The sequence below is a fragment of the Podospora bellae-mahoneyi genome, chromosome 6 (genome assembly GCF_035222275.1).
Source record: "Podospora bellae-mahoneyi strain CBS 112042 chromosome 6, whole genome shotgun sequence".
Classification (NCBI taxonomy): domain Eukaryota; kingdom Fungi; phylum Ascomycota; class Sordariomycetes; order Sordariales; family Podosporaceae; genus Podospora; species Podospora bellae-mahoneyi.
Genome location: NC_085885.1, coordinates 806903 through 826598, shown reverse-complemented (window position 1 = coordinate 826598; position 19696 = coordinate 806903). Strand labels below are relative to the sequence as shown.

The 19696-nt window shown below is 53.4% G+C and overlaps 7 protein-coding genes across 7 annotated transcripts; 4 read left to right on the top strand and 3 right to left on the bottom strand.

The window, feature by feature from the left end:
* Window positions 1–125: 125 nt before the first annotated feature.
* PPM2 (tRNA methyltransferase ppm2) lies at window positions 126–3400 on the bottom strand (the record flags this gene model as incomplete). The annotated part of the gene is made up of 4 exons (XM_062880960.1): window positions 126–578; window positions 627–917; window positions 970–3264; window positions 3326–3400. The coding sequence occupies 4 exons, from the start codon at window positions 3398–3400 to the stop codon at window positions 126–128; spliced, it is 3114 nt and encodes a 1037-aa protein (XP_062729198.1).
* A 333-nt stretch (window positions 3401–3733) lies between these two features.
* On the bottom strand, window positions 3734–5473 carry MCH1 (putative monocarboxylate transporter mch1; the record flags this gene model as incomplete). Its single annotated transcript, XM_062880959.1, has 1 exon — window positions 3734–5473. The coding sequence occupies one exon, from the start codon at window positions 5471–5473 to the stop codon at window positions 3734–3736; it is 1740 nt and encodes a 579-aa protein (XP_062729197.1).
* A 2540-nt stretch (window positions 5474–8013) lies between these two features.
* Window positions 8014–9715, top strand: QC761_605090 (uncharacterized protein). Its single transcript, XM_062880958.1, has 2 exons — window positions 8014–8361; window positions 8433–9715. Exons 1-2 carry the CDS (start codon window positions 8184–8186, stop codon window positions 9299–9301), a joined length of 1047 nt encoding a protein of 348 aa, XP_062729196.1. The 5' UTR covers window positions 8014–8183; the 3' UTR covers window positions 9302–9715.
* A 1249-nt stretch (window positions 9716–10964) lies between these two features.
* Window positions 10965–11645, top strand: QC761_605080 (uncharacterized protein; the record flags this gene model as incomplete). Its single annotated transcript, XM_062880957.1, has 1 exon — window positions 10965–11645. One exon carries the CDS (start codon window positions 10965–10967, stop codon window positions 11643–11645), a length of 681 nt encoding a protein of 226 aa, XP_062729195.1.
* Window positions 11646–13347: 1702 nt separating this feature from the next.
* QC761_605070 (uncharacterized protein) lies at window positions 13348–15139 on the bottom strand (the record flags this gene model as incomplete). The annotated part of the gene is made up of 2 exons (XM_062880956.1): window positions 13348–13608; window positions 13874–15139. The coding sequence occupies 2 exons, from the start codon at window positions 15137–15139 to the stop codon at window positions 13348–13350; spliced, it is 1527 nt and encodes a 508-aa protein (XP_062729194.1).
* Window positions 15140–15773: 634 nt separating this feature from the next.
* Window positions 15774–18805, top strand: QC761_605060 (uncharacterized protein). The gene is made up of 3 exons (XM_062880955.1): window positions 15774–17403; window positions 17458–17656; window positions 17711–18805. The coding sequence occupies exons 1-3, from the start codon at window positions 17126–17128 to the stop codon at window positions 18500–18502; spliced, it is 1269 nt and encodes a 422-aa protein (XP_062729193.1). The 5' UTR covers window positions 15774–17125; the 3' UTR covers window positions 18503–18805.
* Window positions 18806–19248: 443 nt separating this feature from the next.
* QC761_605050 (uncharacterized protein) lies at window positions 19249–19598 on the top strand (the record flags this gene model as incomplete). The annotated part of the gene is made up of 2 exons (XM_062880954.1): window positions 19249–19359; window positions 19434–19598. The coding sequence occupies 2 exons, from the start codon at window positions 19249–19251 to the stop codon at window positions 19596–19598; spliced, it is 276 nt and encodes a 91-aa protein (XP_062729192.1).
* Window positions 19599–19696: the final 98 nt, after the last annotated feature.

Here is a 19696-nt window from a genome sequence, read left to right as displayed (position 1 = left end):
CGCTGTGTGCTGCCTGGGCACAACGGACCTGTCAGGGCAGTCCCTTGACGCATGTGCCTTGCTGACTCGATGAAAAGCCTTGAGCTCTGATTGGCTGCCCTATCCAATAGCTAGAACTTCTACACTCAACCCCTTGCCTTCCGCCTCAGCTCATCAGCCAACCTCAAGAGATAAAACTCTCTCGCCTCGGCCGGCAGCTTTTGAAAGCTATTCGCGATGCGACCGATGTCTTGCCTGCCCTTTTCATATGCCGCCAGATCACGGTTCCCATACACATCTTTACCGGTAGCATATGAGTTGCTGTCAAGATCTCTGAAAAACACATTGACCGCGATGCTCTTGTCCGAGGTTGGTGTAGCTGTGTGCAACCACAACGGGGGCAGGAAGAGGACATGGCCAGGGCCCAGTACAGCCTCGTGAGGGTGTGTCTGTGCTAACTCCGGCGACTCAAGAGACGAAAATACGTCGATGCTAGAGCTGGAAGCACCGGGTGCAAACGACAAGTGCTCAACGTCTGAGGGTGGGAAGAGAATGAGTCTTTTGGAACCCCCTATTTGGCAGTATACATTTGCCATAACCTGAAATGATTAACACACCGTTTTACTGATATCAGAGAAACAACTTACATCGTAATGTAGCCACATATTCACTGGCCCAGACAGCCTCAACACCGAGCTAAACAAATTCTCCCGCACCAAAGCCAGCTGCTCCGGCAACACAAAGTCACCGCCCAAAGTCGGAAAGTCATCCTCAAGCACCGACGGCTTCTCTGTGGGCTTCTCCTGTGAAAGTGCCCGCAGATACAGCCTGCCGCCTTGCTCAATCTTCTGTGCCAAGTCTCCGAATCCAGCTGTTACGTATCGGAAGTTCTTGGCATTGAAATCCATTACTTGAGTGGCGGCTTCGTGGATGATAACCTAGGATCGTTAGCTAACGCATATCATGTCGACAGTCATAGTGAGAAAATACCTTGCGGTCGCTGCCAACCTTTTCCGCCAAGTACTTCAAGTTCCAAGAGGCGACACAACTGCCCAGATCCAAGCCTTCCAGCACCACCGGACGGCCTGCCCGGACAACCTTGGCGAAGTCATCTGCTGTCTTGAGTTGAACACGCTCAATGGTCTTGATGGCTATGCTTGAGGTTCCGTTTTGGAGCTTGGTTCGGATGGGAAGACTCCGCTCTCCTGGGATGATGTCGACGGTCTTGTCGTGAGTCCAGTGAGGGAGAACCCCAGTTGTGCCAGAGCCTGGTAAGCGCAGAGAATACACGCCCTTATTCCAGAAGGTACCCATGGAGAAGCACGTAGCACCGCCCCCGGTAATCATTATTCTGCCGTCAGCTGCTACCACGGCTGAGTGCCCAGTGTAGAGGGCACGAGGCGACGCATTGGATATCAAGCGGCGAGTAATCTTGTACTCTGTGCCTGTCACTGAGAAAGTTACGATCTCGTCGTTGTGGCCCAAGAGATGGTCTCGAGCCACTCCGCCCAAAATGATAAACTCGCTGCCGTGTTGAACACAGGTTGCTCCGAACCTTGCTACCAGCCAGCTGGAAGCATCTGGGTTTGAATCCGTCCGAGGTTGTAAACAGGTGAATGTGATGAAAGGCTTCCTGATGTCTGAGATATCTAGCTCCCAAGACATCACCTCTTTTGTGAAGAGCGCATCCACCAGGCCACCGGCGTAGATACCGCTGAAACTGGCACCCGCATTGCTGCTCTTGACACCGATGACACCTCCATATCTTGCCGCGAAGGGGTCGCCTCTTGCATCACACTCAACCCACCCCTTTTCGTGCCGATACAGCAAACACCCGTCAGATGTCGAGCTTTTTCCTCTACCATTCATGAGCAAAGCCATTCCTGAGGTTCCGAGAGCGACAACGGCTGGCCGATAGAGCGGTACGGGGAGATCGTATGTCCGCCTCCAGGCATTCGACTTCTTCTCGTACAGCCAGCAGTCTTTGAGGGGGCTTGATGGTGAGCCGCGGCCTCCAACAAGCAAAACAGAGTCTCCGATATCCACCAGGGAGTGACACATCCTGCTTGAAGGCCCTCCTTCTCCAAATGCGAGTCCGCTTGCCTCGCCCTGAGTAAAAACGTCGCAGGATTGCAGTCTGTTCCTGGTCCCCAGTCCCAGAACGTTCACAATCTCCGATTGCTTCCCCTTTTGAGAAACTTCCATCGCGGCAGCAAACCTCCTTTGTCCTCGAGTGCCCGTCGTCTCATCAACCTGCGTCTCTACCGCTCCCACCGGAATCTCAATACCAGAATGCACGACCGGCTTAGCTCCCCTCTCCCCCACCGTCCTCGCCCTCACAACACAGTAATGACTTCCGAAAAGCGCAAACTCCTCCCACTCATCAAACTCCTCCACCTCATCCAACCTCACCCTCTCCTCCCCGGACAAAAACGTCTCGTCCCCCCAAGCCTCCCACAAAGTCCAGACCTTCACCTCCACCCACCCCCTCTCCTCAAACCTTTTGCGTTGCTCCCCAACCGTAGGATAACTCTCCACCGACTTCAACTGCGTATTCAACTTGTCAAAATGCCCCAACATCGTCCTCGCAAAAGGGTGCCCCGTCCCATCCGGGAGAATCTGCTCCAGCAACACAAACTCCGCATCCCCCACCCTACCCGCCCACTCTATGACCCCATCCGCCCCCTCCCTCTCCATATAAGTAATACTAACCTCGGCAACAAAAACAAACTCACACTCCTCCCTCCAGTGCCCCCCCCCAAGCACCTCCCCCATAGCCTCTTCCAACCTTTTCAAATCCCGTAGATCAACCCCCACCATCGCATACCCCTCACTATCCAACACCACCGGTCCCTTTCTCAGCACCTCCTTCCCATCCACCACCACCCTCTCCCCTTCAGGCACCCTTTCCCCCCTCAAATAACCCCTCAAGGCCCCCTCCCCCATCACGACCCCCTTCTTCCGTTCCATCAACTCAAAGAAATCAACATCCACAAACTTGACCCCCCCACAATCACCCCCATACCGACTCCAACACTGCCAAGGCAAGACATCGCTCCCCGCCCCCAAATTAACAACCACCTTTCTCTTCTTCCCCTCCCTCAGCGGTCTCTTTAAGAAGTCCCGCACCAAGACATCGATCACTCGTAGTCGTAACCAATACCCCCTGTTAATCAACGGAGCGCGCCGCTGATACTTGGAGACAAAGTACCGGAAGAAGGGCGGTTCACCGGCGTAGTAGATCTTTTCCACCGAGCGTTTAGATACGATGGAAGACGAGTTTGTCTGTGGCTAAAAGGTTAGAAGGGAGTGAAAAAAAGAGGGGGGTGGGAGGGGGGAGACGGACTCCCATGACTTGATCATCTTGGGCTTTGGCTGCGGGGGATTTGGTGTCGGATTTGGGTTTTTTTGGTTTGCCCATTTTGTCGGACTTGAGTTTTGTATAAAAGGGAAATGAATGAAAGTCGCAAAGTCACTCACAAGAGAGTGTGGAAGAAATATACGAGTGAGTGAGTGTGTTTGATTGGTGAGTCGAGTTGAACAAGATATGAGTCTGAGTTGCCATCTCAAAAGCGGAATTCAAAAAGTGAGAATTTCTACAGTGTTCGTTACTGTGCTTGGGCACTGTGCTTACAGTGCCGCCCCTGATCACAATGAAAACAGTATATCAGACATGTTCCCTGTCCCAGATCCCAACGCCGCCCAATGCTCCCATCATGTACTTGCTTACCCATCCATCTCCTCTCCCAAAACATCAAACCACCACCCCCCTCTGCGACCACCCACCCCTCCCCTTCCACGCCCACAACACCAACCCACACGCAACCCAGACACTCCCCGCCATGGCCCAGAACGCGCTCGCATAGCACTCAACCCCATAACACAGATTATCCCCCCCATCCTCTCCCCCAACAACCGACTGCCTCCTCGCCCCCTCCTGGTAAACAGCCGAATACACCAACCCCCACATCGTCGCCCCCAGCGCCGGAAACATGGCCACAATCCCCCAGTTCGTCGCAAAGTTCTCCACCCCCCAGATCACCGTGATGATGATGGGTGTCAGGCTAAACACGGCGCCGTACCCGGCCCCGACCAGCCCCGAAATCACCCAGAATCTCTCCCCGTGGTCTTGCACCCACCCCGCCGCCAACCCCGCCAGCCCCAGAGAAAGCATCACGGCAAAACACAGCAAAAACACCACCCTCGAAACCGAGAATCTTTTTCTCTCAAGTTCAGTGCTGGAGGCAATCTGGACATGTCCCGCCTGCGGACTCGGCGCGAGCAAATCAGTCAACGTCCCCGTCAGCAGCCTGACAATCGTGCTCGTGATCCCCACAATGCTCACATGGGTCGCCGCAGACGTCTCATGCTCCCCAGCACCACCACCAGCAACCCTCAATTCCGGATCATACAACGTCTTGATCACAGTCCCCATATTATTGATAAACGCCTCCCCCGGTCCAATCATGAAGAAGAAGCCAAACGCAAACAACCACATGGTATGGTCCGTCAAAAACCTCCTGGTCTCCGCATTCAACACCCAAGTCTTGATCTTTTTATCCTCTTCCTGATCTTTTCTCGGATCCAAAATCCCGGCCCCAATCATGTCCTCCTCTTCTCGCTCCTCATCAACATCCACACCCCCGTACCCCTCCCTCGTAACCCCATTCCCCAACATCCGACTCCCATCCAAGATCCCACTCCTCTCTAGCTCTTCCACTGCCTCCTCGATCAACTCCTGCTCATCCACTATCCTCAACCCCACCGCCCCAACCACCCCCACGATCACCAACAATATAGCCAAAAACCCAAAGAACCTGACAACATCAACCTTTTTCCCTCCCAAATCCCCGGGTGTGTCCAAAGAAAAAAGCCTATCCCCCACCTGACTCAACCACATGCCACTCAACCCAAACGCCGCAATCGGCACCGCCAACGCCAACCCCCTGTGCCTCCCCCTCCCAAAATTCTTTGCGCACGTCGCCACAGCACTGAGGTACATGCTACACGTGCCAACCCCTATCCCGACAAAACTCCCCACCAAGCCCCAGTACACCCCCTCCGGATCCCCCTGTTGTCCCCAGTAAAAGAACAGCGCCGCGCCTGCGTAACCGAGGCCGAAGAAGACTGCGGAGAGGAGGGAGAGGGGGGCGGGGCCGACACGGTCGCAGTAGTAGCCCAGGAGGGAGACGGGCATGTACATTGCGATGGAGGCGGCCGAGGCAAGGCCGTTGATGCGGTATTGGGAGTAGTGGAGGGTTGATTGGAAGGTGGGGGCGTAGAGGGAGAAGATTGTGATCGAGCCGGCTGAGAGGGAAGAGAGGAGGGAGGAGAGGAAGGAGAGGAGGAGGGCGCGGCGGGTGGCAGTTGGTCTGGGACGGCGGCGGTAGCGGGAGGACGGGAGGGAGCGGAGGGAGGTGGTGTCGGAGCTGGCGGGGCCGAGGGTGGAGGTGGAGGGGATGCGGTGGAGGAGGGGGGTGGTGGTTGAGGACATGGTGATGGTGGTTGCGGGAGGTCAGAATCGAGAAGGATGTTGGAACAGGCACACGCAGGCGGATATACCTACCCACCAGAGAACTAGATCGCGTGTACCGTCTTTCTTGTCTGGCGCATCTTCATCCACGTCACCGCGCGCGCGAGACTGCGAAGAAAGAGTGAGACGAATTGATAATAGTGCAAGGATGTAAATAAAAGTCTCCGAGGTTTCTGTGGAACGATTGTGTCAACCGCCAGACAAAAGTGTCAAAACCGTTGCACAACAGCAGTGATGGAGGTGTGTTGTGTGTGTACTGTGTTGTCTTGGAACGGGTTGACGGTTCCCAGGTTGTTGATCAAATGACCTTCAAACCAATGGTAGCCTTCGCCGCGAATGCCAAGGAATGATCGGCATAAAAAATCCGGGGAAATCCGATAATTGCCCGGGGGTGGGGATGGCTACGGGGACTGTGCTGGATAAGAGGGAGGACTGTGCACTTAGACATTAACCATGAGTTGACGAGAGATTCAATCATGTTAATTCTCTTCTTATGATGAGCTTCGCAGTGAGGGAGTCTCGCTGGTGGTCCAGAGCAGTGGCCCAGCAGCTGCCCATCAGGGTTCTCACCCAGAGCAACACCATCACACGACTCCCACACAAGCAGGCAAAGGAGCAACCCTAGAACATACACCTCTCCCACCGCTCAGAATTCAACAGGAGCAGCGGGCAAACCACAAAGCCAAATGGCCTAGTGGTAAGCTCCTGGAATATCCCGAAGGGATATTCACCTTCCTCCACTTTGATGTGGGTCGAGGCGGTTGACCGCTGAGCTTTTGCTCTTTTTTGCGACTTTCTTTTCTTGTCAACTTTTGCTCTGGCATTGGACTTATTGTTTTTGTTATGGCCAATGGGAATGACCAGTTCGATATTGTATATATGCTACTGGAAGAGATGTTAAAGACAGATAGACAGATGAACTTGGCTACCAGATTGAACTGGATTTATTCAGCACTTCCGTTTTGGGTAACTCGTACAGGTAATGCTTTTTGCTGCAATACTTTTAGGGACTGTGTAGTGTTGGTAAAGCTTTTCTATCCCGTGAAGCATACTCGCTAACACTTGAATGTCACCAACGGCTCGACGACCCTTGTTGACGTCGTCTCGATTAGTGATGAATTGCAACCGGACAACTCTTTCACGATGCATTCGTATTTGCGGTAGCCCAATAGTCCGTGGTCTTGATGCCATCGAAGGAGCGGCTATGCCAGCGCTTGGAAATTGCACGCCTAGTCACAAAGCTCACCGTCTGCATCAAGACCCAGCTAAACCAGATGGCTATCCACTCCTTCAATGGCGCTGTTGCAGTGTTGAGATTCCTACACGGTACCCGGACCGATCTGCCTCGAAGCCACCAAGGCGGTTTTGCTGACTGGCAGCCCGATGAGCCCGATAATAATTCTATTAGCCCACACAGCCTTGGTACAAAAAGTTGAAAAAATGATCGTCGGGAAATGCCAAGTGGAAGGATTTCTGGAAACAAAAAGATGCCAGTTGCCACATGATCAGCCACGTGCGGCCACCTCATATGGAAAGTTGAGGTTGTTATACCCGGGTGACGGTTGAGGGACTTGGGCTTATTCCATGGCAAGCCTTTGCCCCTTGCTTATTCGAGCTCGGAGCTCGCATTGTTCTTGGTTCTAACCAAGTTAGCGGCAGTGCTTTACCCTACCTCATGTGATACTGAAATTGATGGCCAACTCCTCGACAGGCCTAAAAATTGCGGCGTTCCCAAGGCGCATGTTCCTGAAGATGGACGAGGCATTCTTTTGACCATGATGGCTTCGGAAGGAACGCTATACAGTAGAACTAGACACAACATGCTGTCATGCACATGCTGTGTTACATTCCATGTGTCATACCAGACCTGTTGTCCGAGCGGTGTCCGCTCCAGTTGGCAGTCAAAATCACCGAGTGACATATCCAGCGCAACCTCATCCGTTGGTGGTGAACAAAACACGGCCGTCGTCGGAATTCGGCACTTCGTAAAAGCAGAGAGCTTTGCAAAGCCACCGATCCAATATTTGCTGCCCTTCAACTCAATCGTTGCGGGAGTGCGGTTGACTGTAGAACTGCGTCATGACCTCTGTATCTGGAAGTGGTGTGCTGTGCAAACCACACCCCAAGACCTTGGCAATCCATTGTTGCTGGCCAGCCGATCGTCTCCTGCACTGTGTGTGTGTGTGTATAGCTCATCAGGCCATGAGGTTTTTAGAATCTGCGACCTTGAATCGGGATAGAAGCCAGTTTGGGCGTGGGAGAATTATGGAACAGAGCCTCTCCAAGAGCAGGGCTGTCTGCTCGTATCTTTCCTGTGTAGGAATTCGGACATCTTGTGGCTTGTAAAAGTGCTGTTGGGTCGGGCGTAGGCTGGCTGGGCACGACCCGGTGTTCAACGGATGGCAGCCTGGTGGGGCGATCCCCCGACCCACAGTGGGCCATCGCCCATTGCCGTTGCATGGACCCACCACATCCCTGCCGCCATCGAGAGCTCTCTGCCCCGCCAAAGTTGCTCTTCAGTTTCCTGACCATCCGCCATCCCCCGAGCTGTTCCTTCGTTTCGGGACGTATAAGACTGGTGGCACATCCTCCGTTTCCCGTCTAGCCAGATAGACATTTTAGAAAGTCTAACCATCTGACGCCTTCCCGAAATTCATCGCCATCCCCCAACATGTCCAGCGACACTCGGAGCATCCCCAAGGGCAAGGGCTCAGAGACACTCAATGGCGGTTTCAAGCCTCAGGGCAACATGGTAGCTGTGGTTCCTCCCAAGCCTGAGGATTTGCAGAGAAGCTATGCCACGGTCGTCGACGCAAATGCTAACCCCAAGGGCTGGTATGGCAGCATGGGTGTGTACTTGATGATACAGCAACACAAACTTCGGGAGCTTCACCGCAGCTAACACCACTCAACCCTCTAGTTAACGGCATCGGTACTCTCATCGGCACCCTCGGTGCAGTCCCATGCTGCGTCTGCTGTCCCAACCCATACAAATCCGTCGGCCAAGGCCACGTCGGTCTCGTCACCAAGTTCGGCAAGTTCTACAAGGCTGTCGACCCCGGTCTCGTCAAAGTCAACCCCTTGTCCGAGAGCCTCATCCAAGTCGACGTCAAGATCCAGATCGTCGAAGTCCCAAAGCAAGTCTGCATGACCAAAGACAACGTCAGTGTCCACCTCACCTCGGTCATCTACTACCACATCGTAGCCCCCCACAAGGCCGCCTTCGGCATCACCAACGTCCGCCAAGCCCTCATCGAGCGCACCCAAACCACCCTCCGCCACGTCGTCGGCGCCCGCGTCCTTCAAGACGTCATCGAGCGCCGCGAGGAACTTGCCCAGTCCATCGGGGAAATCATCGAAGACGTCGCCGCCGGCTGGGGTGTCCAGGTGGAGAGCATGCTCATCAAGGACATCATCTTCAGCAACGAACTCCAGGAATCTCTTTCCATGGCCGCCCAGTCCAAAAGGATCGGTGAAAGCAAGATCATTGCCGCCAAGGCAGAGGTCGAGGCTGCCAAGCTGATGAGGCAGGCGGCTGATATCTTGTCTTCTGCCCCTGCCATGCAGATTCGCTACCTGGAGGCGATGCAGGCTATGGCCAAGAGTGCGAACAGCAAGGTTATTTTCTTGCCTGCTGCTAATCAGACTATGCCGAGCACCCAACAATTCGAGAATTCGCTGACTGGGGGGTCGGGAAACAAGAACTACAACACTTTTGACGAGGGGAGCAGCAGCACTGATCCCGGCTTTCAGCAGGCGATTAATGCCCGGATTATTGAGAATATCTGAGTCGAATGGTTGATGACGGAGATTTCCGAAGACCAAATCATGAAAATGAGCGGGAAAAGAAAAAAAAAACACACGAAAAAAGAGACGGAACGATACAACATTATGATTTTACTATACCCCGCCGCCACGATCACAGTCGATACCCCCTTTTTTTTTTTGTACATGGATCGGAATGGGTGGAAGGAAGTGAGTTATGGATTGGCATGACGACGATGGTTTAATGAGGGGGGTTATGAGAAGAGAGCGTGCCAGCGAGAGAGAGATGCCATCTTGGCAGTTTGCATCTTGCTTTTTTGGATTGGTAGTTGCTACGACTTTTTGGTTCATGATACCTGATACCACCTTCGCTTTCTTACTTGGTTCTTCTATAGCACTGTTGCAGTTGACTTTAGCCTTTGTGGTGAATTGGAGGGGATTATAATTTTTTTTGTTGTGATATTTGATGGTGAACTGCGAAGTGGGAATATCGCCGCTGGATCTCGGGGGCAATTGGCATCACCTTCATGTTACTGTGGTTTGTCTTGCTCCATTCTCTGGTGTAAGTCTGGCTGGCAGGTGTTTCCACTCAGTGCTGCCGCGTGCTTGAGCATCGGCCCAATTGTGCCTATGTGGTTTGGGTCTTGCAGTTGACCTCACCGGCGCGTTGGGCTGGCTTGTATTACCGTCAGAATTAACTGTCCGCTTCTGTTTATTAGGTTGGACTTTGGCCAATGCTACAAGGTCGAGATATCATCAGGGGACCTGATTGTCAATGAATATGGGTCACAAAGATTCTGGTGCCTCAACAGCTTGGTCGAGATGGGTGCATGTAAGATGTAAACGGCGTCTTCCCATGGGTTTCATTAATGGATACCTAGTTTGAGACTCGAGGATAGGGACGTGGAGCAAACCACAGCTGCTTTGTTCTTTGGAAGACCGAGACTATCAGCACCCTTGGCTTCCGTAGGTGTGAATTATTTCTGTGATTGATCACTGGGTTGCCTTTCTCCCAGGTCCCATTTACGGGGCTCACTCTCACACCAAGAGGGAGTGGTCACGGAGAGTTATCGCTTGATAAATGACATGATTCACCCAATATACCCCGCTGCCATCGTGGTCATTTTCATCTCTCTGCTGTGATTCTAGTAGTATATCTCCTTCTCCCCCGTTGCCAGCATATCCTCATATCTCATTCAATTCTGCTTGTTGGCACCTTATTCACTGACAAGAGAGTCTCTCATTGGCTTAATACTGACTTGTTTCAAGCACATAACTATTCACTTACAATGTCTTTCGCTGAAGCGCCGACGAAGCTGAAGAGATAAAAGGGTGAAGTTCAGACATCAGATGAAATTATTTGACAGCCATTAACGGCCAAACTGACCAGGAAGCGGAGCAAGTGCTGATCACGCCCCAGGATACGTACTGTACGCTGCCGTTGTTATATATTCACTGTTCACTCCGTTTCACCTGATTCGTCTGATCTGGATGTCGAGAGCAAGCAGCGACTAAAGTGGATCTCTCTTCAAGGTGAATCGCAGGATCCTCGAGTCTTTATTTTCTCCTCTTCCTTCTTCTGCCCTCTCTCTTTCAACCACAACAAGAACTCAGTCCGCACAGCTCTGGTCTGCTTTCACTGCCACCAAACCTCTCCTCACAACCCTCTCTCTTCTCCATCCCACCAATGCACCTGAAGTTTCCAATCCTTCGCTATTTGGTCCAAGACCCAATCATCATGATCAACTTCCTCCTCACCCTGGTCCTCCTGACCACAGTCATGGCCATCAACATCGGCCACCCCCCGACCATCCCCCACATCACCCATACCCCCCGCGCCGTGGACAACACCACCGATGTCAACAACGCCAGCATCGATAAATTCCTCTTCCGCCCCCGCCCCGTCCAATGCGGCGAAGCCAACCTCCTCCTGGTCGGCATCCCCCCTTACCACCCCATCGTCAAAGCCGGCGGATTCGACCCCAAAATGATCGAAGCCATCCTCGCAAACGACACCAATCTTCTCGTCAACTCCGGCTACAACGTCCGTATGGTCCTCTTTGGTCCCGAGCAGCCTCTTTCCGTGCTGGAGGCGCAATTCGCGGATATTGACTGCTGGGATGGCACCGGAGTTGGCTTCGGGGAGCGCGGGACTACGGATGTGGGTCTGACAGAGAGGTTCGAGGATACCATTCACTACTTCCGCAAGAGAGCTCCCAACGGGCCGATCATGTTTAATTCTTCTCCTACAACGTTTTTGCCGACGCTCAAGAGACATTTCCCTATTGCGGGGGGAGCGGATTGTGCCAAGGAGAGGAAGCCGGGGAAGCTTTTGGTGAGTTGGACGGGAGTTGATGATGATTTGTGAGAAGAGCGAAGATATACTGAATATGTTTGTGATAGGGTTTCCGTGTCATCTGCGATGATGGCGTGTGCAAGAAGGACTAAGACGAGTCACTGGCTCACATCAACAGCAGCAACTCGTTTTGCATGATCAAACTTGGCGCCATTGCAAGGGATGGTCGAGGTATCCATGGGTAACCTAGGGCATCAATACGGAGAACAGAGAGTGGTAGATATGGGACCGAGGAAGGAGGACGGGTTGCTTGGGCTGAGGAGGGAAGGATAGCCGGAGTTGGCGCGGGAGAATGATACCCCTGCTTTTTCTCGTCACTTCTTTTGTTTTTGTTGCTATTTCCTGGCTCTATGATGTTTTTACTTTCTCCGTTTCATTCTGTGCGTTTTGGATAACATTGCTTTTTCAGCTAGATTGACGTCATTGGATATGACACGCCGGAGGTGAGCCGGGACTGTCGGATCGGTGCCGGTCCCACCCTGAGGTTGTTGATATTGTTTCTCCGGCATCTCGTTTTCCTTCCGCTGAGTACACACCTCCTCGTTCCTGACCTCTGAACCGCACAGGCACCTCGGCCTCACTCAAGAAAAACGCAATCCACAACCGGCCTTACCGAGGAGGTCAATCTTCGCTACCTACTTTACCGATACAGTTTCCATCCTCAACAGAACCTCAATCTCGGACACCCTCCCCCTACGCCGCACGCCAATCTCCCTCTCTCCGAAAAACCAACATCTCCTACTCGCAAGCCACGTGGCTTGCTCTGCCCGATCTGTCAGGTAAGCGACCCCCTTCCTCTCTCTCTCTCTCTCTCTCTCTCTCTCTCTCTCTCTCTCTCTCTCTCTCTCTCTCTCTCTCTCTCTCTCTCTCTCTCTCTCTCTCTCTCTCTCTCTCTCTCTCTCTCTCTCTCTCTCTCTCTCTCTCTCTCTCTCCAGTTGACTTCTTATAGAACATGCGAATTCCTTACGCTCACACATGAATTCACTTCTCAAACCAACATCCCAAGATTACCCCACATAAAAGAACCTGCGGGATGTCCGATAGCACAAGTTCCCGGCCCTGCAAAACACGACACCAGTGGTCAGTGGCACAGTCCGCAGTTTTCCTAGTGACCACGTTTTTGTATTTTATATTTTTTATTTTTTATGTTTTATTTTTTTGACCTGGCCTCCGTTGCTACACGCCGCTGCTGCGACTGTTGCCACGCGGTTGGCGGGAATGAATAGTGTTTTGTCGTCTTGATCGTGCATATGTGGTGTTAGACTGAGATCTGTTGCCCAAGATGAACAGCTGGGGACCAGCTTTAGTGTTCACATGAGTTTGCACACTCTTGGAGATACCACCAAAGTAGTTGGAGAAATCGAAGTGTGAAAGCAGCGGTATATCATATTCCCTAGGTACTGACTGTCGTACAATTCAACCCCTTATGCAAAGCCCCTATGCCCAATCGATCCCTCTTCACAAGATGTAAACCTCAAATATCCAAAACGCCATCCTCAACAGAAGCAAGGTCTATCCATCCATCTCTTGTATTCAATTTCCACATCCCATCAGACGAAAGAACAACCCAGTAAACGAACGTATACTCCAACCTGAAGAAGAAGAAAAAAAAAAGCAAAACCGGGTATCAAGAGAATGCCAGAAGGTGACCAAAAAACAGCCTCATCCTTCAACCTATCCCAACTCCCATTACCCTTCACCCAAAAACTCAGACCTAAAACTCCCGCGCCTTCACCGGCTCCCGCCCATACAAACTCAACCGATCATCATCATCCTCTTCCCATCTCCCCCCCACAGCCCGTAAATGACTCCGATCAGGCACCTCCACCCTCGCCCCCGTCCCCGTTTCCTCCACCCCCTCACCAACCCCCTCCACCACCTTCTTCCCATTCCTCAACTCCCAACTCCCCACCCTCCCCTTCTTCTGCCCCCGTCCGCCGTACTCCACATCCTGATCCCCACCCTTCCTATCCCCCTTGAACCCCCCCTTCAACCCATCCCCCCTCCCAACAGCACAAAACCTCACCCCCCCCAACCACATCACCAACCCCGTCACCAACCCCAAAACCCCAACCGTGACCGCCGCCCCAACCGCCCCCGCAGCAGCAGGACCCATCCCCCCCCTTCCACTCCGCCCATAAGACCTCCCCTTCCACCCCCTCATCATCATCAACAGCACTCCGCCTCTCACAAAACCCAACCCCCGACCCACAACTCCCACACCACCCCTCCCACCCCCCCTTGACCCCCACCCCCCCCATCTTCCTCTCAAAATCCAAAAACTCCAAAGTCGGGTAGTTCACCCCGGTCTCAAACAAACTATAAACCCTCAACCTCGCCTCGCTCGCACTGGAATTCCTATACAGAAACCTCACCTTCAGGTCCTTAACCTCGGGGTACTCCTCCTCCCCATCCCTCCCCTTGGTCGTATTCACCGTGCTGAAGAGCTCAAAAAGCATCACCGCCCCCGGGTAAGGGAGCTCACGAAACAGCTCCCTGCTCGCGCCTGCATCCAGCCTCGACAGCGCAAAAAACGCAACAAAGGGCTCGAATGACGAAAAGAGGAGGTTGAGCTTGCTGGTGAAACCCGCCGAACGGATGTTGTCTACCAGCAGGGATTTTGTGTAGCTTGCCAAGGTGCGCCCGGCGATGGTCCTGATGGGGAGGGAGAGGTTCCCGTGGCGGGAGCGGATTTCGCTCGAGGCCAGGGAGCGGAGGCGGGGGAGTTCACCTTCGGCAAAAAGGGGAGATAGCAACGGGTTGTGGAGGTGGTGGTAGGCGGCGTAGTCGTAGATGTTGTAGGCCTGTAGAAAGTCGAGCTGGTCCAAGGGCAGGGAGGAAGAGTTGAAGATGCGGGGGTAGAGGCTTGCGTAAAAGGAGGACGAGGTGGAGAGGTTGGACGAGGGGGTTTCTTCGCTTGGAAAACTGGCCATGGACTGCAAAAAGGAAGGGCAGTGGGAGGAGCCGTCGAGGTAGATGGAGTCTGGGTTGAAGAGGCGGGAGAGGGTTTGGATTTGGGGGTATTGGTAGCCGTCGAGGGGGTAGGTCATTGTTGTTCCGTTTGCTAGGGTGGCGGCGATGGCACCGCCGGTGGAGTTGGATGGTTTGATGGTGGTGGGGGGGTAGAGGCCTTGGAAGAAGGCCATGGCCGAGGCGATGTTGTAGGTGTCGGTGGTGGACATGGCTCTGAGCTGGCGGTTGTTGATGGTGTATTGCTCTATTCCGTGGATGGGGGCGATGTCGTCGAGGCCGTTACTATCGATGTCATCGTCGTCGTCGTCGTCAGGGGAGGATTTCCAAAGGTAACGGGTTCGCAGGGCGGCGCCTTGGGCTTTGAGCTGTTGCGCGCCGAGGGGGGTGAGGGTTGGGTTGTCTGACAGCAAAGGGGTGCGGTCGCCGTAGAGGATCCAAGCGACGGAGGACCAGACTCGCACGTTGGATTGCGCAAGGGTGGTTGTTGCCAGGAGAGCGGCGACGAGGACCGTCGAGGAAGAGAGGGGGGCCATCCTGTCGAGGCGATCAGGATGTGTAGGGATAAATTGGGCGGTGGTGGTTAACACATGCAGAGGCAGAGGAGACAGAAGTGAGGTTCTAGGGGACAGGTACTACAGTGACTGATTCAAGTATCCTGAGGTAGGTGAGAGAGAAGGGGGGAAAAGGGCCCAAAGACAGACTTCTTTTGAGAATTCTCTTCTTCTCCGAGCCTGGTGGAAGCTCTCACCGAGTCCGGCACGCAATAAACAAGGAAAGCTCCAACTCAAGTGCTCTCCTCGGAGCTTTCCACCACCAGCCTGACTCTCTCCCACTGGCCTCTTTGTCCGGTGTGCATGGTGTGCTCAACGAGTCAGACCTGCTTTCGGCGGGGGAAAGATGAGGGGTAGGTAGGTATCGACCCAGAAAGCACGACATGGAAAGCAAAGCTGCCGTCAAGTGCTCCTCGAACTGATAAAGCTTGGAGAAGACCGATAAGAAGATTGTGATAAACAGATGGCACGTGCACCGACATTTGACAAGAGGGCGGGGCCAATCAGCAGGATCGCCGTAAGTGCTTGCAGGGATGTGATCCGCTATTGCAACGCCAAGGGAGTCTAGCCGGGTTGGACGATTATCGAAACGCTGGAACAAATCCATCCATGTTTGGTGTGCTGACGTCCAGCTCAACTTGTCAGTTGTCAGCTGTGATGTTGCTCACTGGACAAGCGGAAGCTTTCTCCGTGTCGGTCAGTTTGATGTTGTTGTTTCTCCAGCATCATGAAGAATATTTCAATTGATAGTGTTTCTTATGAGCTCATACTGACAGAAAGACAGCTAGCTGAAAGGACGTCGTCGTGGTTCGTCGTGGATAGACGAGGCCCCACACGCTTCTTTGGATCGACGGGTAGCGCGTTGGTCGCCATCGGTTGGGGCCCTGCAAGGCTGGCGGTGGTGCAGGGTTCATGTCTTGGACTCTCCATGAACAAATGCATTGTTGTTGAAGAAAAACTGTCGAAAGGCATTGGTCTCAGCTTTACGACATCTGAATATCAACCTCCCGTGTCTCTCTACTGGAAACAATCACGACGTGATCAACTCTCAGGAGGTCCAGCTGGTCAAGTAGCAACGCGGCAAAGATGAGGGGGACAGTCTGAGAGAAAATGCGCTTGGAACACGGGCTCCCCGCCTTCTGGACCCGTCGCTTTTTTTACACGTCAGGTACCTACCTACCTCCCCCTCGAAGTGGGCTCTGAGGTCAGCAACACCAGTAAAGTCGCATTCAGCCACGATCCCCGACGTTCTGTGCCGTTTCCCAGAGACCTGGACCTGTTGCTGTCACTCTTTTTTGCTCAGACACAAACCGGACCTGACAGAGGAACAAACTTGCACCAGTTGGTAAACAGGGGGGCTGAGTTTGCTAGAAAAACCACACCTGTTTCCATTGGTCAATTTGCCGCCATCGCATCCCAAAGGGAGCCAGAAGATGGCCGAGATGCCCGAACCCCAAGGGTTGCTTCAATGCTTCGTGTCAAAAAGGTAGAGAGCTCTTTTGCCAGCAGTAGACTCGATTCAGCAGCTCAGCAGCATCAGTTGTCTGCAGAGCTATCAATACGGTGCCGCCTCGCCGCCTCCGGACCCCAACGCACCAGGAGGTGGTCAGGGAAGGGGGAAAAGGTGGGTTCAGTCGCCGAGCGTGTGAGCACGAGAGCGGCGTGCAGAAAACCCCCCGGCGGTGCTGCACCCAAGTCCCTTCTGGGAATGGAAATTGCGCCGTTGGGCCTGGGTCTCGTTAATCTTTCCTCTCCTCTCTCTCTCTCCCTCCCTCTCTCTCTTCTGCATTTTCTGTCTATCTTTCTTTTCGTCATCTCATCTCTTTAGACGACAAGACTCTAAAACGACAAACACCAAGGAATTGTGCAACTTTTTGTCGAGGACGAAACATCAACGCCAAGCAGCTGTGACATTGGATGGTTTGACGACGAATTGATATCGGATAACAACGAGCGGGCGGCTCAAAGATGGCGGCCATCGGTCCGTTGACCACGACCTTCTCGGCTCCGTCGAGTTGTGCGACGGTTCTTTCCAACTTTTACGAGGTTTTTGAGGGGGATAAGGAGTCGAGTTATGTTCAGGGGCCGCTATTCCCAACACATAAAGACTGTTTCCCGAGTGGTTATGATCCAGAACCGACAAAATACTACTCGCCTGGGTTCTGCCCGCAGGAGTATACAGCTGCATGCTCGAGTATTCGCACATCAAGCACCGTGACGGAAACCGCCATTGCCTGCTGTCCAAAGTATGTTGATATCTCACGCTCACGGAAAAATTGAGCGCTAACATGCACGTCCAGCTATGGTGTCGAATACACCTGCGCAACCGAATCAAAGCCGGAATCAGGATGCACCACGGTCTGGCAAGGCGGCGCCGGCGAACTCAAGCCAATCGTCATCAAAAACTCCACCATCGCCAGCACTGCAACCGTCACTCTCAGAGGAGGCGCGATATCGGCCTATGCAGTTCAGATCCGCTTCCAAGCCTCTGATCTCTCCGTATGTCTCCCCCTTCCCCCTTTTCGTCCGTGTACATACTAACCCCCTATCTAGAACGCCGTCAGCCCCTCCCGAACAGCAACCATCCCCCCCGCAACCAACGTCCTCCTCCCCCCAGACAACACCAGCTCCTCGTCCACCGGCCTAAGCTCGACAGCTATAATCGGCATCGCCGTCGGCGGCGGCCTGGGGTTTTTCATCATTTTTTCCTCGCTATGTCTCTGGTGCTACATGCGCCGTCGCAGGAAACAATACGCCCCCCAACAAAAACCTCCCCAACCCGGAAGCGGCGCCCCTTCACGCTACAGCACCCGCTCCCACCCCCACCATACCTTCTACGACGACACAAACAGTCAACACACAGCCCCAACACCATCCTACCGCTCCCAACGCTCCCATCGATCCTCCTCCCGAATGCACCACAACACCATTCCCGAGCACGCCGAAGCACCCCCCGTCCCTCCCAAAGAAAAATCGGTTTCTTACCGTGCCATCCCGCCACCGTACGAGCTATCGGAGGAGCCTTCCCCAAGGCTGGGTGGTGGGTACGGGAAGAGAAGCCAGAGCTTGCTGCACAGTCCGGGCAGTGTGAGGACGTATGAAAGTAAAAGGAGCCATGGGAGGGGGGATAGCGGGGTGATGTACGGGGTGGGGATTCAAGTTCCCATCGGGACGAGGGCGCCGGCCGAGCTGGAGGCGGAGGTGCCGGTTGAGAGGGAAAGGGCGGCGAGTCCGGAGAGTGGGATGACCGGGTGGACGGGGGTCACGCAGGCTACGGGGAGTAGTGGCGGGTTGACGGATACGAGGCTGGGGAGGGGGGCGGCGAGTCCGTTGGGGTGGTTGTGATTGGGAGGGTGGTGATTACCTGGGGAGGTGAGGGTAAACAAGCAAGATCAAAAAGCATGAGTGAGGAAGTTGGGGGGGTGGAAGATCTGTTTCCTATATTATATCATTCCTGGGATTTGGACTTCGGGAACGGTGGCTTTTCATGTTTGATTTTACTTGGGAAACGGGCGGGTATTTCATCAGCGTGATTATTGGGGATGGATGGATTATTTGGGGCTATGTTAGACGGACTTTGGATAGGTTATATCATGACTTTTTTGGTTTTTTTGAAAAGGGGGTGGATGGGTGGATGACCGGGGACGGGAATTGGACTCTTCAACGGCGGTGTGAGATGAGGGTTGGGTGGGTTAATGAAACTCCTTGAATTTGCTGAATGTTTATACTGAGCTGTATTTTGTATTATTATTATGATTATTTTTCCAAAAACTACATTTACGAACATCTGTGATGAGTAAGAAAGTGTGTTTGAGTGATGCCAGCCCGTGCCATCCGCCAGCCACCTGCCCACCTACCCAAACCAACCAACGACGCGGTTGCGCGCCGCGCCAGTTGCGCAAAATGCCAAGCCAAAATTTCCCCCAAGCTTACTTGCTTGCTGGTCGCATTCGCTGTTATCAACTAATTATCGACTGACTATCCACCACCACCATCATCAATCACCACGACGACGACGACGACGACGACAACGGCTCCCGCCCACCACACATCTATCACCACATACAGTCAGCGGGGGAGAAAAAGCAAAAATGTCCTCCTTCGTCCCCGTCAACCCCCGGCCCTTCCTCCAAGACCTCGTCAACAAGGACGTGATCGTCCGCCTAAAGTGGAACGAGACAGAGTACAAGGGGAGATTAGTCGTATGTTTTCTATCCCAAAAGTGCAAAAGAAACAATCGGTACACTGACGATATGACGACGGCAAAACAAAACAGAGCATCGACTCCTACATGAACATCCAGCTCGCCAACACGGAGGAGTTCATTGAGCAAAAGTTCACGGGCACCCTCGGCCAGGTCCTGATCCGGTGTAATAATGTGCTTTATGTAAGGGGTGCTGAGGGGGGGGACAAAGGGGGGGATACGAAGATGGAGGAGTGAGCGGCGGGCGTGGGGCTGAAGTTTTAAGATCGAGAGTGGGATGGATTGAGAACGCAATAGGACATTGACGCGAGGTCGCGATTGGGGAGGGACTGGAT